This window comes from Molossus molossus, unplaced genomic scaffold, assembly GCF_014108415.1.
Source record: "Molossus molossus isolate mMolMol1 unplaced genomic scaffold, mMolMol1.p scaffold_m16_p_2, whole genome shotgun sequence".
NCBI classification, from domain to species: Eukaryota; Metazoa; Chordata; class Mammalia; order Chiroptera; family Molossidae; genus Molossus; species Molossus molossus.
This window is the reverse complement of record NW_023425355.1, coordinates 138,849,724-138,868,588: the sequence shown is the minus strand read 5'-3', so window position 1 is coordinate 138,868,588 and position 18,865 is coordinate 138,849,724. Positions and strand designations below refer to the sequence as shown.

At 37.9% G+C, this 18,865-nt stretch overlaps 1 protein-coding gene and 1 pseudogene across 1 annotated transcript in view; both read right to left on the bottom strand.

Moving 5' to 3' along the window:
* The window catches only part of CLTRN (collectrin, amino acid transport regulator), a 35,914-nt gene extending 34,368 nt beyond the window's left edge, over nt 1–1,546 (bottom strand). Inside the window, exons 1-2 of the mRNA XM_036271602.1 lie at nt 1,409–1,546; nt 1,044–1,102 (exon numbers count right to left, since the gene is read on the bottom strand). Coding sequence (XP_036127495.1) covers nt 1,044–1,102; nt 1,409–1,466 — 117 coding nt within the window. The 5' untranslated portion in view covers nt 1,467–1,546. The remainder of the gene's footprint in view (nt 1–1,043; nt 1,103–1,408) is intronic.
* Nucleotides 1,547–15,684: 14,138 nt separating this feature from the next.
* On the bottom strand, nt 15,685–16,431 carry LOC118636491 (annotated as a pseudogene).
* Nucleotides 16,432–18,865: the final 2,434 nt, after the last annotated feature.

The window sequence follows — 18,865 nt, the reverse complement described above, 5'->3', positions numbered from 1 at the left end:
CAGCATGGTGCCTGCTCTCAGAAGATCCTAAGATAACCAAGCCTATACACTGGTAGAGAGAGTGGATGCTGCAGCCAGGCTATCGGGGTTCAAATCTTACCTCCGCTACTTGCTGATATGAGATCTTGAGCAGGTCACTTAATTTCTTTGCACCTCTCACCCATCTGGTGAAAATAAGAATACCTGTACTACCTTCCTCAGAGGGTTGTTATAAGGGCTAAATGAGCTGATGTGAGCAAAGTGCTTAGAAGCGGCCCAGCTAAAAAGTAAACTAGGTTCTCAATAAATGTTGGCTGCCATAATGATTATTACTCATTGAGTGAATAAAATAAAATATCACCTCCAAACAAAATAGTTCTAAGTTTCTTTACCACTCCTTTACTGTTTCCAGACTAAGGCATCTCAATATCACCTTCTATTGGGGGCAATTTTCATAGACTATACTGAAGAAATGAAAATAGAATTACAAAATAACATCTTATTAATTCAACACTCTTTACTGTTCCTGTAACTACATGAGCTCTATGAGTGTTTACTAAATTTCAGTTTTGTAAGTATATATTTTATGTTATTTTTATATTTAAGAAGAATTAAAGAAACTTCACATTAGAATTTGAAAATATTGTGCTATGAAAGATCTTATGTGAGTGTAACATCACCTCTTTTCAATGACTATGAAACTGAAGCTAACAAAATTCAAATGACCACAAATGTGAAGCACAGAATCCAACCCAGACCAACTGCATGACTCAGGTCCCTTTACTGCACTATGCTGGATTCAAGGGTGCAAAATTGTTTTGTGTAATACAAAACTTCACATATTTTCTAGCATAAACTGTAGATAAAGTAATTTAGGCAACATCATTTTATTAATAATTTTGATTTTACATTAATATTTTTACTTTAAGAAGATATTAGATTTGAGGTCCTTAGAAGCAATCTGTACAACTTTAAGATAACTACGCAGAGAGGCTGATTATTAGAGGAAGTACAATGTTACTAGCAAACAAAATTTAAAATGAACATGCAGGTTCTTCACTTACTGCTTTATCTCCCAGAGCTGTTCTGATACTAAGTCTCACTTTAAAAGCATTTTCTGCATCTGCCAAAAAAAAAAGAGCAGTATATGATAAAATCTGACAAAACTGGACCTAAAAATCCTAATATTTAATGCAAATCAAGTCAACAGAACACAAGTGCAATTAAACTGCCCCAAAAATTCCTGAAACTTTAACTGTAATCACCTTAGATGGTCTAGATTTTTCTTTCAAACTCATAAAACAGTCACAGCTCAAGTTTCAAGCCATAACACGTCTATAGATTTTGAAAAATAAAGAGGTCTTTCAGTCAAAGACATATCAAACATTAGAAAACCATTAATTTATTTTGAAGTTTCAAGGCTACATACCTGGTTGACAGAATTCAGCATGAATAGCAGTCACAAGAAAAAAGAACAGCCACAACATTCTTTCAGAGAGGAAAACACAAGACAAACCAAGGGAAAAATAATCCACCCTCCACTTAAAGCTGCTTTAGCCATTCTGTGACCCAGATTAGAATATCAGAGAAACAAGCAAGCCACCAGCTACAAGGTTTAATGATTAACCCCCATCACTTGGGTTAATACTTTGATAGAAGCAGCCCATCTCCTGTCAGTTATTTACGAAAAAACTGTTTGGAAAACAGGTTAACTGTCATTTGCAAACTCTACCTTGAAAGAATGTTTCCTCTGCTGACACAAAGTCAGAATCCCTCTCCACCCCCCTCCTACCCCCACCCCCACCACTCTGTTGTTTGGTTAAGTGCAGGGTGGAAGAACTGAGTCTTCTCTGGAGGTTTCCCTTGGCATGAACTTTCCATCTTTTCAGGCCTAAAGGATCTGGTTGACAGATAAGCTATCTTCACTTGGGAAGCTAATATCACTCCTTTCTATCTCTGGTGAACAAAGGCCTTGCAAGAATGGCCTTACCCGACTCACACTTCTGCAGGTAAACATCCTAGCAGAGCTTCCAATTCAAAGGGAATGATTGTGGTCAGTCCTGAGGTGTGGCAGTTGTGCAAAACCACAGCTGATGACACAGAGCAGGGCTGTCCCATGGACGCTTCTGTGATGATGGAAATGTTCTATAGCTGTACTATACGAGGTGGTGGCCAGTAGGCATGGGTGCCTGGTGTGCACCTGAAAGGGGGCTAGTACTGCTGTGAAGTGGAATTTTGGAATAATTTAAGTAGCCACATGTGACTAGTGAGTACATTGGTCAGTGAAGCTACAGAGCAGCAATTAAGAGCAACCTACCATGACCTAGGTCTTCTGGGTTCTTTCCTTGATCCTCCAAAGAGCACCTCACTGGTGCTGTTGTTATACTTATCTTACAATGAGGAAATCAAGGCTCTGGTGTCCGAGGCATTGGTGGCAATGGGAGGGGTGGACTAGGTGTCACTCGAACCCTCTCTCCACCACACTGAACCACATCACATCTCGAGTCATCGTTGGTAAAAACTGAAATTGCAGCAAAGCCTCAGAGATGCTCTGAGTAACAGAAACAGAGGAAAATAATCTTTCCCTGGTGAGCACTCTACAGAGGCCACTAAAAGCCCCCACAGAGGGCCGATGTCAGGGCTTTCCTCTCTACCACATTGCCCCTTTATGAACTGGGTCCCCCAGTTCCACCTTATTGTTTGAAAACCATGAGTGGAAAAAATAGGTTGGGTGACTGATGTTAAACACAAAGTTTGGATTTTTAAAGCAACAATGAGAAAAATGTCAACACTTTGAGAGTCACATCATTTCCCCTCCTAGATACGGTGGTCTTTTATCATAGATGACCCATTTGTGTTCACTAACTCCACCTGAGGAAGCCTTTCGCCCTTCCTCCAGCCTGGTCGCCAGTGCACAGAGTCAGAAGTTGTACTAGAGGGAGAGGCAGCCAAAAGTGAGCCCAGTCATTCTAGAAATGTCACTATTAGGTTAAATGGAAATTTCCTACAAGGAAGAGCTCACATAACTACAAACAAAGTCAGACTAGATAAATTTATCTTGGCAAATATTAGACAAGGTAAAGTTATCATGGGAAGGAAAAGCCAATAGATAGAGATTGTAACAAAACTGATAACTGGCATCAAGGAACAAAGCCATGTTAGAGACAAAAGTCTTATTTAGCTTTCCTTTAACCATAAATTTCATAAAAGTATCAAATGTCTTTTTCACTTTTACTTAATCATCTAGGATTGACAACAGTAACATGCTGAATTGCAGTCTAAGCCATTCACCTGAATATAAGAAAATTTCTTCACTTTTGAGTTATGATTTTTCAATGTTTATCTCATTTTAAAAACAATATAAAAAGACCAATACAAGTTCTGTACAGAAAATACAGAAAAGCAAAACAGAACAGTATAAAACACCCATAATGCCACTAGCACAGATTACCAATGTTAACATATTTTAATTGTTGAAACACAACTTCCTTAGCCTTAGATCTTCTCGTGTAATGTTGCTGTTGTTTTGTCTCATTATAGCAGCACTCTCAGAACAGGGTGATGTAATGGGAATAACATGGACCTTGTCATCTTCCTTACTCTAATGGGATTGCTGCTCTTCAACAAGATCTGGTGAGTCACATTAAATGTGATGCACTGTAAGATAAAAGTCTCCTTTTATTTCTAGTTTACTAAAATTTTATTTCATCAATAATTGATGTTGAATTTTATCAACTGTCTTTTCAGCATCTCTTAATATGAACCTAGAGTTGTTACCATTTGTTGCATTATGTTAATAAATTTCTTTACATCGATCCCTTAGATATACTCATTTAGATGATTTTTAACATGCTTCTAGACTTCATTGCTGCCTTTTTTAACCTTGGATTTTAAAATCTATTTTCATAGAAGAATATCATGTAGGTTCCTTTTCAAGTACTGGTTCTCGAAGTTTTTTTTTGTTTTTTGTTTTTTTTCCTGCTCTTACATTACCATCTTGAAAATGTTATGGAAAGATTTCTGACATTGTCTATGCTTAAAAATACTTAAAATGCAGAAAAGATACAAAGTGCAGAGTGAAGAATATGAACCACACATATTTTGGAAGAAGGGTTCTTTCAAAAGTTTCATTTCCTGTACTGTCATGTATTGTATTGTTTCATATTTCTTTTGGAGTCTATTTTGGCTATTGATAATTTTCAAGAAAATTATTAATTTCATTAAGATTTTCCAGTATTCTTATGGACTTCATATATTATTTTCCATAAAATATCTACATTCGTTGCTTATATCCCCTTTATATTTTCTGGTATGTATATTTTTCTCATTTTTCCATTATCTTGCCAGAGATTTATCTAGTTTTGTTGTTGTTTAATCAAAGAACAAGATCTTGAATTTAATTTTTAATTCTTTTCTTTCTTCTTTGTGATTCATCAGTATTTACATTCATTATTAAGTCCTTACCCCTGTTGTCATTTTACTGGTTTTCTTTCTATAACTCTTGAGCTGGTAAATAGGCTTATTTCTTTTTCATCTTTCTCAGTTAATAATGAAAATATCTGTGGCTATTAATTTTCCTTGGAGTATTCTTCTTGCAAGTGACATAATAAGTATAGATGTACAGTGATGTTCTTTTTTAAAAAGTCTATAATTACAGTTTTAATTTTTCTATATTTCAGTATTTGCTTTGAAAAGTATTTGACAATCACAAAGGAAACAGCAGCTCAAAATTAATTGATTTAAAATTTCAACTTTTATAGGTCCTGTCAGGAGAATAGAAAGAGAAATCAAAACTATAAAGTAAGACATTGACTTAAAATATGAGGCCTTTACAATGTATGGATCGCTTCAAACATGCTAAAAATGATTTAATAAAAAGCTTGATAGCTCAATAAAATAGGTGGAACACAGAACTAGATACTGTTGTTCTTGCCTCTTAACATACTGTCTTTAACTTTCTTATACTTTTCAAAATCTTGTATATATTTAGTCTTTATTTTCATGCACAATTTTAAGTATTAAACCTCCAGAGAATTCACATCAAACTTGCTTCATACAATGCTCATTTCAGCAATTCCACATATAAAAGCCTAATAACTTATTAGTAACAGTAGTAATGATGACAAATAAAGCCGTTTCAATCATTCTGAATATGTTACTACTGAGTTCCAATGTTCCAAGTTTAGAGAACATAAATAAAAGGTTGAGATTATTGTTGCCATGAGCAATAGGAAACACAGTGAATCTCCTGTGACAGGAAAGAGAAATTGATTTTTCTGTTTTTACATACTCCACAATGGTATTGAAAAGCAGTTTCTCGGCACATAACTATTGATCTACTTACTGCTCTGGAGGGTAAATTAAATATGACATCACGTGAAAACCTGTAGGTCATTCTTTTCATTCATGTGAGATGCCTTTTAAAGATCATCAGAGCTGCCTTGGCTGGTTTGGCTCAGCGGTTAGGGTCCAGAGAGACCCAGGTTCGGTTCCCGCTAAGGGCACGTACCTCGGTTGCAGTTTGTTCCCAGCCCTGGTGGCAGCCACTCGATTTGTCCCTTTCATCTCTCTCTCTCTCTCTCTCTCTCTCTCTCCTCTCTCTCTCTCTCTCTCTCTCTCTCTCCCCCTTCCTCTCTCTCCCTCACACTCTGTCTGAACAAAAAATGGAAGAATGTAATCGGGTGAGAATAAAAAAAATAAAATAAAAATAAAGATCGTCAGAGCTGTAAAAGCACGTGGGGATATATATACTGAATTTACCTTCAATAAAACAAGAGGTAAGAAGAATAAGTGGTGCTTTTAAATTTTGACCCTGATTATTGTTTCATTATCACATACAGGTATGCATAAACCCATAATACTGAAAACTAGTAAACTGTGAAACCATTTCAAATACAACTTTACTCTGTACATTTTTATTGGGTTTTGAGAAATGTACCTAGCTATGACACACTAAAAGAAATCAAATCTTTAATAGCTGAACATTTAAGTTTTTATAAGATAAAAACCTTGTACTTTTTAAACTAATGGCTCCACTCACTCATTTTCTAGAAGTTGCAGAATTTTGAATAAGTGTGATTCTTCATTTAAACTGAAATAAAATTGATATACTATAAAATAAATAGCATCAAGATGTTTATAATAATTAGCCTAATCTTTTCAGTATGATTAGGAGATAAAAAAATTTTTTTTATTCTCTTTAAATTTTCCGTGTTAAGCTGCATGGGAAGATAAAAGTATTTTGTCTATTGTGAAAAATACTATATTTTAACTCATGGTTGTCAATGGGGTAGGGGTGGTGGATTTCTTTTCTTATAGAAGGGTTTCTATGGTACCTTTTTCTCCTTGTATTTGAGTTAATGGAAATAACTCACAAAAGGAAGAACAGGAGATAAAAGGGAACCGTGTGTGTGTGTGTGTGTGTGTGTGTGTGTGTGTGTGTGTGTGTGTAAAATCAAGCATACAAACAATTTTAACATCATTTGTTTCATATTCTGAAATTATTATTAAAATAAACTCATCTTTTTCTTGAGATGGCTAATAAGAAAGAATAATTGTCAGGGTGCTGGACCCAGTCAAACAGCCCATGATTAATAAGCACAGACACATCTAAAACTCACTGTCATGGACTGTTTCTACATTCCATTGTCCCTCTTCTCCTTATCATTTACATTGAAGTAATTTACACATTAAAATCTTCATTAGAAGCCCAGGGTCTATGTCAGATAATCCAAACTCGTGAAACTGTAAGATCTGAACCTAATTTGGGCTTTTCAGATATATCTACACTAATGCCCCGTCCCAATCTCCTCTCAGCCATTCTGCCTGCTAGTCCCTGCAAGTGGGTCATGTCCCACCTCCATTCTTTGTGTGTTTGTTTTCACACTATTTCCTTAACTTTAATACTGTGAGCTTTCCCCATTTTTTTTTTTTTTACCTTTAAACATATTAGCCATTGTTACAGGTCTATCTCAATACCATCTCTTTTGAGAAAACTTTCTTTTGTTTTTGTTATAGATTTTTATTTCTTGTAGACTTGTCCAATCTACTTTCTATTCTCTCGTTCTCCTGCATTCCTGTAGCATTTTGTTCATAGTTGTACATGCATCTGTTGATAACATGATTTACTGTTGTATCCTACAAACTTTAAGTTCCTCAAGGGCAGGAACTATATTTGGTCAATTCTGCATCTCTTATGGCCCATGAATATTTGATAATTTAATAAAAATGAATTGACTTCTATAAATTATAAACTAGCATTCTAAGAAGCTCGAGACTGTGGAAATGAGGTATCAAGATGTACACTGCAATTTGTTTTTACCTTCCTAGCCACAGAAAAACAACTTCATTATCTTTGATAAACAAGAAATCCTGGGCTTTGAAATGTTTTTGTTTCCACTCTCATAATTTATGCCCTTTTTAAGATGACAAAAAGAAATCTGAAGGCTCATCAAATTTTGTAGGTTAATCAAAAGCCATAACCATTGTGAACTTTGTCTCTTCCTTCCCCACCCCAGGGTAACATTTTTCTAGTTCAGAGAAAGTTAATCACTACTGTGTGGAAATAAAAATTAATTCAGACAAATGGAGTGAGTGTAATCCTGCCAACTTAATATTCCTATGGTAGGGATTTAAAGGACATTTTCTTAAACAGAATGCATGTATGCTTGTCTGCATGCCTCATCTTGTGCATGAAGACCAATACATGAAAATGAGTCCCATGTAGTAAAAGCAAGACTTTACTAACATTTCTTCCTAGATGCTTAACTCTTTCCAATGTTATTTGGTTGTTATACAAAGAGTATTCTCACAGTTTTGGTAGTCATGATTTTTTTTCTAGGCTAAAATAACTGCAGCCATGCCCTATGGAGTAGCATTTTCCACCCTTAATCTTCTATTTGACTAGCAGTTAGTGTCAACCCATCATGATGAGCCCTGTCTATAGGTATTTTCTTTGCCAGCCTTTATAAAGAGTTGGAGGGGCCATTGGGCCATGTGTCTTTTTGGTTAGATGTTCTCGTTTTCATAACAGAATATTAAACTAACTTTGTTCTGGTTGCTATACAAAGCATATGAGTTAATCAACATATCAAAGTTTCTGTCCTTAAGTTTGGCCAGCAATAATGACCTTGATCCTTCTATTGTCTGAAAATCATCAAAAGCTTATAGTAAGAAATGTTTTTGAGAACTGCCTAAAAGATGTGCAGGCTAGATCTCTATTACTACAAAGGTTGCAGTCACTCATCTATCCTGCATCCACCACAGTCATTGTCACTCTATTACAGAACTTTTTCCTTCTGAGCAAAGACTCAGCCACAAAACTTCCACAAGCGGCGTTATTCAGTCAGTTGACGTGTTAGTTGAAACTTACTTGCCATCATGGGGAATGGTGATCTAAATGTTGCCCCGAATATAGCCTTGATCTCAAATGAAAAGGAAGTTTGGGAGTTTCATAGACTTGATTTAATGTACTGTGCTTTGTGGTTGTGGCAAAGGTTTACATTGAAGGTATCGATAAAAAACTCCTTAAGATACTTTGTTTCCTACTTAATTCATGATATCATGATGAGGAATCAGGATTTCCCTTGGGACTAAAAGTCAAGAAAAACTGTGTTTCTCAAAAACAAACAAACATGGACCTGGAGGGCATTTTGCTAAGTGAAATCAGTCAGACAGAAAGATAAATACCATATGATTGATCTCCATTATATGTGGAATTAAAAAAAATTGACAAAAGCAAAGAAACAAACTCAGATACAGAGAACAGATTGGTAGTTGCCAGAGGTGGGGTAAGGAGTGGGGAGGGTGAAATGCGTGAAGGGAGTTAAAAGGTACACATTCCCAGTTATAAAAAAAAATAGGTCATGAGATGTAATGTAAAGCATGGCAACTACAGTTAATACTGTATTGTAATTTGAAAGGTCCTAAAGAGTACATCTTAAAAGTTCTCATCACAAGAAAAAGAATTTAACTATGAGTACTGATGTATATTAACTACACTTATTGTGGCAATCATTTTGATGTATATGCAAATATTGAATCCTTATGGTGTACACCTGAAACTAATATGTTATATGTCAATTTTATTTCAATTTTTTTTTACTTCTTCCTAATCTTTTTATTTTTATTTTTTAATTAACTAATTTATTTTTGTTACAGATGTTTCTCCTTTTTCTCCCACTGATTCCCCCCTCCATCTCCCTCCCCACCCTGGCCCCAGCTTTGTTGTCCATGTCCATTGTTCATGCATACATGCATATAAGTTCTGTGGTTTATCTCTCCCACCCACTCCCACTTCTGGGGATTATCAGTCTGTACCCCACTTCCACGTCTCTGGGACTACCCCATTCCTCAGACTGTTATGTTCATTATATTCCGTATATAAGTGAGATTATGTGGTATTTGCCTTTTTCTGCTTGGCTTGTTTTGCTTAGGATAATACATTCCAGGCCCCTCCATATCGTCTCAAAGAATAAGAGATCTTTCTTTCTTACGGCTGCATAGTACTCCATTGTGTATATGTACCACTGCTTTTTTATCCATTTGTCTACTGATGGACATTTGGGCTGTTTCCAGATCTTAGCTATTGTAAATAGTGCTGCTACAAACATGGGGGTACATATATTCTTTCTGATTGATGTTTCAGGCTTCTTAGGGTATATTCCTAGAAGTGGGATCACTGGGACAAATGTGAGTTCAATTTTTAATTTTATGAGGTAACACCATATTGTTTTCCATAGTGGCTGCACCAGTCTGTATTCCCACCAGCAGTGTACTAGAGTCCCCTTTTCTCCACACCCTCGCCAACACTTGTTGTTTGATGATTTGTTGATGGCAGCCATTCTGACAGGTGTGAGGTGATACCTCATTGTTGTTTTAATTTGCATCTCTCTGATGATTAGTGATGTTGAGCATTTCTTCATATGTCTCTTGGCCATTTGTATGTCCTGTTTGGAGAGGTGTCTATTTTGTTCCTCTGCCCATTTTTTTTTATCCTCACCCGAGGATATTTTTCCAATTTTTGTTCAGATAGAGTGGGAGGAGAGGGAGGGAGAGAGAGAGAGAGAGAGAGAGAGAGAGAGGAGAGAGAGAGAGAGAGAGAGAGAGAGAGACATCGATGTGAAAGGGACACATCAGTGATTGCCACCCGCATGAACCAACTAGGCAACTAGGGCTGGGGACAAACTGCAACCGAGGTACATGTGCTTTGCGGGAACCGAACCCAGGTATCTCTGGACCACAGGCAGATGCTCTAACCGCTGAGCCAAACCGGCCAGGGTTTCTGCCCATTTTTTAATTGGGTTCTTTGTCTTCCTTTTCTTGAGTTGCATGAGCACTCTATATATTTTGGAAATTAACCGCTTATCTGATGTATCGTTGGCAATTATGCTCTCCCATACAGTGGGAAGCCTTTCCATTTTGGTGGTTGTTTCTATTGCCGTGCAGAAGCTTTTCAGTTTGATGTAGTCCCATGTGTTCATTTTCTCCTTCGTTTCTGTTGCCTTAGGTCATGTATCAGTGAAAATTCTGCTGTATATGATGTCTGAAATTTTGTTGCCTACATTTTCTTCTAGGATTTTTATGGATTCATGAGTCACATTTAAGTCTTTTATCCATTATGAGTTTATTTTTGTGTATGGTGTAAGGTGATGTTCCGGTTTCATTTTTTGGCGTGTAGCTGTCCAATTTTCCCAACACCATTTATTAAAGAGGCTGTCTTTACTCCACTCTATGCTCTTGCCACCTTTGTCGAATATTAATTGAGCATATTGTCTTGGGACCATTTCTGGGTTCTCTATTCTGTTCCATTAATCTATCTGTCTGTTCTTGTGCCAGTAACAGGCTGTTTTGATTACAGTGGCTTTGTAGTATAACCTGTAATCTGGTAATGTGATCCCTCCAACTTTGTTCTTTTTGAAATTTGCTGTGGTTATTCGGGGTCTTTTTTGGTTCCATATGAACTTCTGAAGTATTTGTTCTAGTTCTGTGAAGTATGTTGTTGGTATTGTGATGGGAATTGCATTGAATCTATAGATTGCTTTCGGTAGTATGGACATTTAAATGATGTTAATTCTTCCAGTGCATGAAGAAGGTATGTGCTTCCACTTTTTATATCTTCCTCTATTTCTTTTTTCAATTACCTGTAGTATTCTGTGAATAGGCCCTTTATTTCTTTGGTTAAATTTATTCCTAAGTATCTTAATTTTTTTTGCTGTGATGGTAAATGGGATTGTTTTTTTTTTAGTTTCTCTTTCTGGGAGTTCATTATTGGTGTATAAGAATGCCATTGATTTCTTGACGTTAATTTTGTATCCTGCTATTTTTCCAAATTCATTTATTAAAGCTAACAAATTTTTGATGGAGTCTTTGCGGTTTTCTACGTATAATATCATGTCATCTGCGAATAATGACAGTTTCACTTCCTCCTTTCCAGTTTGGATCCCTTTTATTTTTTCTTCCTGTCTGATTGCTGTGTCTAAGACTTCCAGTACTATGTTAAGTAAGAGTGGTGAAAGTGGGCATCTTTGTCTTTTTCCTATTCTTAAGGGAAATGCTTTTAATTTTTGCCCATTGAGTATGATGTTGTCTGTAGGTCTTTCATATATGGCCTTTATTATGTCAAGATATGATCCCTCTATTCCCACATTGCTGAGTGTTTTTATCAGAAATGGATGCTTGATTTTGTCAAAGGCTTTTTCGGCATCTATTGATGTGATCACGTAGTTTTTATTCTTCATTTTATTTATGTGTTGTATGATACTTATGGATTTGCGAATATTGTACCAGCCTTGCATCCCTGGGATGAATCCCACTTGGTCATGGTGAATAATTTTTTTGATGTATTGCTGGATCCGATTTGCCAGTATTTTGTTCAGAATTTTGGCATTTATGTTGATCAGGAATATTGGCCTGTACTTTCTTTCTTTTGTAGTGTCTTTTTCTGGTTTTGGAATTAGAATTATGCTGGCCTCATAAAATGAGTTTGGACATCTTCCTTCTTCTTGAATTGTTTGAAATAGTTTGAGGAGAATGGGTATTAATTCTTCTTTGAATGTTTAGTAAAACTCCCCTGTGAAGTCGTCCAGGTCTGGGCTTTTGTTTGCTGGTAGAGTCTTGATTTCATCTTCAATTTCTTTTGTTGTTGTTGTTGGTCTCTTCCCGGTTCAGTTTTGGGAGACTATGTGTTTCTAGAAATTTGTCCATTTTGCTTAGATTGTCTAATTTGTTGCTGTATAATTGTTCATATTTGTTAACGATCCTTTGTATTTCTGTGGTGTCAGTTATTATTTCTCCTCTTTCATTTATGATTTGGTGTATTTGGGTTCTCTCTCTTTGTTTCCTGGTAAGTCTAGCTAAGGGTCCATTAATCTTGTTTATCTTTCCAAAGAACCAGCCCTTTGTTTCATTGATCCTTTGAGTTGTTTTTTGGTCTCCATGTGATTTATTTCTGCTCTGATCTTTACTATTTCCTTCCTTCTACTTGCTCTGGGGTTTTCTCTGAGTTTGCTTTCTAGTTCTTTAAGTTGTGAGATTAGATAGTCTGTTAGAAATTTTTCTTGTTTCTTGAGGTAGGCCTGTAGTACTATGAAATTCCCTCTCAGAACTGCTTTCGCTGCATCCCAAAGTATTTGTGTTCTTGTGTGTTCATTTTCATTGGTTTCCAGGAAGTTTTTAATTTTTTCCTTGATCTCCATGGTACACCATTCATTGTTCAATAACATCCTATTTAGCCTCCATGTTTTCAAATGTCTTTGCATGTTCTTATTGCAATTGTTTTCTAGTTGCATGCCATTGTGATCTAAGAAGATGCTTGATATTTCAATCTTCTTGAACTTGTAGAGACTTAGTTTGTGCCCTAACATGTGGTCTATCTTTGAGAATGTCCCATGTGCACTTGAGAAGAATGTGAATTCTGCAGTTTTGGGGTGTAATTCTCTGTAGATATCTATAAAATCCATTTGATCTAGCGCTTCATTTAGAGTCTGTGTTTCCTTGTTAATTTTTTGTCTAGATGATCTATCCAGTGATGTCAGCAGAGTGTTGAAGTCCCCTGCTATGATTGCATTGCTGTTGATTTCTCCTTTGAAGTCCTCCAGAAGATTTTTAAAATATGTTGGTGCTCCTATATTGGGTGCATATGTTTACCAAGGTTATATCTTCCTTTTGGATGGATCCTTTCAATATTATGTAGTGACCTTCTTTGTCTCTAGTTATGTCCTTCATTTTGAAATCAACTTTATCAGATATGAGTATTGCTACCCCAGCTTTTTTTTGCTTCCCGTTTGCTTGAAAGATTTTTTTCCATCCCTTCACTTTTAACCTATGTGAGTCTTTTGTTGTGAGGTGAGTCTCTTGTAGACAACATATATGTGAGTCATGCTTCTTATCCAGTCAGCTACTCTGTGTCTTTTTATCAGAGCATTCAAATCATTCACATTTAAGGTGATAATTGATATGTACTTATTTATTGCTATTTTTGTTTAGTGTGGTTATATTTTTCTTCCTATTTCTTCTACTAATTACAGCAGTCCTTTTAGCATATCTTGCAGTACCAGTTTGGTGTTAATATATTCCCTTAGCCTTTTTTTTTTTTGTCTGAGAAGCTTTTTATTTGACCTTCTATTTTGAATGATAGCCTTGCTGAGTAGAGTAGTCTTCGATTTAGATCCTTGTTTTTCATGACCTTGAATACTTCATTCCACTCCCTTCTGGCCTGTAGTGTTTCTTGTGAGAAGTCAGCTGAGAGCCTTATGGGGGTTCCTTTGCAGGTAACCTGTTGCTTATCTCTTGCTACCTTTAGGATTCTCTCTTTGTCTTTAATTTTGGGCATTTTAATTACTGTGTCTTGGTGTCGGCCTGTCTGGGTTCTTCTTAGTTGTGGCCCTCTGAGCTTCTTGAACTTGAATGCTTTCTTTCTTCACCAAATTAGGGAAGTTTTCTGTCACTGTTTCTTCAAATATATTCTCTTACCCTTGCTCATTTTCTTCTTCAGGGACTCCTATGATGCAAATATGATTATGTTTTCAGTTTTCCCACAGTTCTCTTAAGCTGTCTTCCTGTTTTTTCATTGTTATTTCCTTTTGGTTGTGTGATTGGTTAATTTTTTTCTACCCTGTCTTCTAATTCACTGATCCGGTCTTCAGCTTCCTCTACTCTGCTGGTTAGTCCTTCCAATCTGTTCTTTATTTCTGCTATGTCATTCTTCATTTCCACTTGCTTGGTTTTCAATGTTTCTATATCTTTACTCACGGTGCTGATGTCATTATTCATGCTGTTGAAGTTAGGATAAAACCACATGAACTAGAGGACTAATCCTAGATATGTAAATGGAAAAGATAATAACAAGAAGCACAGAAATACCAATTCTATTCTAAACTATAAGTTCTAATTCTAGCAACAATTCAATTAGCAGTAGCTTAGATGTTATTGTTCTAAAAAGTAAAACCATTTGTTCTTTCATTAGTTTTCAGACTCTATCCAGTGAATAATTATCAAGTCTTCATATTCTTTTTTAATAACCCAAGAATGTGATTTATATGTAACAGAATCATTAACAAAAGAGGCTTTCAAATATGCTGCTGAATGCTGCAATAACTTTGGGAGCCAGATTTCAATTACATAATATTACCATTCATAAAACACTTATGACACCCAGTACAATCATGATCAGAGATGTTAACTCAGAAATATCCCATCCATTCTTGCCATCAGAGAATTACTGACATGGATGAAATTGTTATGACAATTCTACAAGGCCTCCAAACAGGACTGCACTTAAAATTAAATAATTATGAATTATGATACAATTGTGGCAACATGGCAAGCTTATAGAACTGAATTTTTCACTGTAATAATAGCACTGCAAAGCTACAGTGACCGTTAAATATCAGAATTATTTTTCCCTGCTACTGGCTAGAAAAAGTTTTCTCACTATATTTTTGATGAACTGACCATCTTTGAAATAAACACTAGGGAAAATTGAAAAGTGAACAAAATGAACTCAAGTACACTTTTCACAGATATTAACAACAAAAGCAAAGTAGTTTACAAAAAAAAAAAATATCCTAAGATGAAATAAATATAAGATGAAATCAATCATTTTTGAAGAAAATAAAGCTCCCTTCCAAAAGTTCTATTTGGTTTTTGACTAGACTTGAACATATTAAAATAAACCAGACAGATTCCAACAATAGTGACTTACTAGGCAGGATTTGAAAAAAGCACCTAAAGTTTTAAGCTGAATATTTCATTCTCTCCTTTATTCCTGGAGACTGTAAATAAAGAGAGAAAGGGGCTTTTGCAAAAATAAACAAAAACAAAACAAAACCAACAACCAAAACTAATCATATAAGGAAGTCTTTTTCTTTTTAAACACTTCAGTTTAGTTGGTCCTATATCTAAATAAGGTTTCTACAGCAAGGACTTCACTTATCTTTCTTTAGTCATTTTCATGTTTTTACCAAACAAGTCTGTGTGTTCCTAAGTTAGGTTGAGTCAGAGGTAGCTTTAGGATGCAGTATACTTGACTGCAGTATGTAGTTAGTTCAAATGAACATGTCATTCTAAAAGTATTACAATATATAAAAATGCAAAAAGAAAAAAATGCACAGCCCTCACTGCCTTGCACTAAGAGAACAATTTTGAGAAACTGAGAAACACTAGAAGCCAGGAAACAGGCATGTGCCACATCTTCCAGGAGCTCCTTCAATGCACCAGTGCAGGCTGGTTTTCTACGAAGGGTAGCACCCCACTCACATAGTAAGCAATACCAAGAGACAGCAAAGCAATGACAAAGATCAAGAGCAAAACCCTCCAGAAGCCCAGATCCTCTACAAACTCCTGCCACGTGGTTTGGAAGCTGGACAGGACTCTCACCTTGCTGTAAGTTAGGATTGAGGAGAGAATGGCTTTCCATGGCGCTTTCACTCTCAGCTGTCTGTTTTGAGTGGGTTCCTCTGTTAAATCCTTTTACCTCCTGTTCTTCCAAAGATTCCAGCAATCACATGACATCTTTATTCACTCCCCTGTGCTTTGCCAGGACTAAGGGTGTAGCACCTTGATGATTGCAAATATCAATTTTAAGTCCCTTGGAAACTAAGAACTGAATAGTATCCACATGACCACAGAGATGATGAGCTGTGTTCCCTTGATAATCTGTGGCCAGAAGATCAGCACCAAATTAATGCAACAACTGGCAGATGTCTACATTCTCATGGGCTGCTGCAAGGTGAAAGCTTGTTCTGCCCCTGCTGTCACGAATATTTAGGTCAAAGCCACTTCCAAAAGCAGCTTAGAATAAAGTCTCCGACAATACCAGCTTGTAGCAAGGGCACATTAGTCTGAGAAGAATCATTTACAAAAACGTAGGACATTGTTCTGATGTGGTGGATGCGTAAGCCTTAAGATTAGATCTTTTTTCAGTGGTCACCTTGCAGTTTCTTTGAATTCTTAAGGCTCAACAGGATATCCAGAAATGTACCAGCAAGGATCTTACAGTCCACCAACAGAGGTGACAGCAGCTGCACCTTCCCTCATTTCAATTTTTAAAAAGACCACACTTACCAATTCCTTTTTAATCTATTAACCAACTTCCATACCACACTTTCCTTAACTTTCTCATCAATTCTTGTCACATCTAAACTCAAGTGAGAACAGAGAAAGACAAATGTCATATGATCTCACTGATTTGTGGAATATAATGAACATAACAGTTTGAGGAAGGGGGTAGTCCCAGAGACGCGGAAGCGGGGTACAGACTGACAATCCCCTAAGGAGTGGGGAGGTGGGGGAGGGATGAACCACAGAACTTATACGCATGTATGCATGAACAGTGGACATGGACAACAATCTGGGTAAGGGGCAGGGAGGGAGGGGGAGGGGGGAATCAGTGGGGGAAAAAAGGAGAATCATCTGTAACAAAAATTAATCAATAAAAAATAAATAAATAAATAAATAAATAAATAAATAAACTCAAGTGAGGAAGCTTCGGTCTGTAAGCTTCTTGTAGTTTTCTTTTTTAAATTAGGATTAATAGCCTTTTTATTTATTTATTTATTGGTACACGCCCCTAGCGGGAACCGAACCTGGGACTCTCTGGTCCACAGGCTGAAGCTCCAACCTCTGAGCCAAATCGGCCAGGGCATCTTGTAGTTTTCTTATTTGTCACTGAAACATAGTACTTCATAAATACAATTTAAACTGATGTATACCTGAATGGCCAATGGAAAGTGCCCTGCCCCCAGGTGTATTCTTGCAGAAATTTCCAGAGAGGAAACAAAAAAAAGAGCTAGTGATAATCGCTTCACTTTTTCTTGTGGACCCATAATTGTAACTGGAGGAAGTAAAGATTAATCTCAGAGCAGGGGGCTGTAGGCAGAGGTCTAAGTGTAGTGTTGTCTCCACAGGCCCTGGACAACAGCAAGGCACTAGGTACCTTGGAAAGATCATCTGAAAGCCACGTCAAGAAGCAGAGAAGCATGCTTACTCCATGCAGCTGCCTAGCACTAAATGTCACCTGAAGGACTGATAGAAACACAGTTCCAGTAGGTTCCCTGTTATGTTTCCTATCCGGATTCTGCTCATAGTTGTGATGTTTGGAGCTGGAAGAAATATGAAGTCAATTAGACGAGGATCTAGGATGCCCAGGCTTGTTCCATTATATAAACGCCACTGAGGTGTGGCTCTCAGACCTGGAAGGTTTTCTCTGGAAACTCGTGGACACCGCCTACTCCTCCATGGCTTGCCAGGACCAGGCTCTGCCAGCGGAAGGAGAGCAGGAGGCATGGACTTAGTCAGCGTGGAACCAAAAACGGGTAGCCTGGGAACGCAGGGAGCAGCCAGGTCCCAAAACTGGAAAACGCTCAAGAGCCGGATAAGCCTAGCCAATGGGTCTTGCCGCATATCAGGGGCAGAACGGCGGGATTGGCCAGGACAGAGGTGCGTGAAATACCTAGGGAAGGAATAGAACCCGAGCCGGAGGGGCGGGGCCTGGAACTGTGGGAAGGAACTTGGGCTCGGGCCCTGTCGGTAGGGGCGTGGCCTAGGCATAGCCCAGGGGAGTGACCGAAGAAAGTGGGACTAGGAGCATGAATGGTGTGGCCTCTAGTAAGGTCTTGACAAAGTTGGTTGAGATTGTGGGAGAGGTAAACTCAGGCAGCGGAATTACTAGAGTTAAAAGCAGGAACATGGGCGCAAGGGAGAGACGTGGAATTAGGATGATAGTAAACACCAGTGGAGAGGCAGGGCCACGGAGTAGCATAAGGAACACAAATGACGTAACAGGAAGGAGGGGCATGGTTGTAGGCGGAGCACAAGGACGTACCACCACTGTGAGGGCCAGGCCTGTATGTGGGGAGTAGCTTAGCTGCTCTCAGAGGCCTCCCAAACTTGCTCAAGCTGGAAGGAGGGTTGGACCCAGGCGGAGTGCAGGGGCGGGGCCAAGTTAGGGCGCAGGGGTGCAACCACAGCAGTGGCTCAGAGGCTGAAGCAGAGATGCCAGTAGGGAGTGTGGCCAGGGCGGGACTTAAGGATTACTGGGCTGACGGAGGCGAGACGTGAATAAGCGAAATGACGTGTCCTCGCGAGAGGGGCGTAGTGAGGCGTAAGGGGGCGTAGCCAAGATGGCCGCACGCCTGAACCTCTTCTCTGTAGCGAGTGCAAAGGTTTGCGCTCAGAGAAACATTTGGGTAAGGGTCCGCGGGAATGTGGAGCGTGGGCAGCAAGGGGACCCGCCCACATACACGATCACGCTCTGCGACGTGTCCCGGAGCCGGGACAGCTGTGGACCTCGCGAGAATGGCCACAGCTCCCGCGGGACTTCTCTGAAGAAAGGTGGGGAGGGAGCAGGGAATTGCCCTTCTCTACTGTGAATGTCTTTGTACAGCTA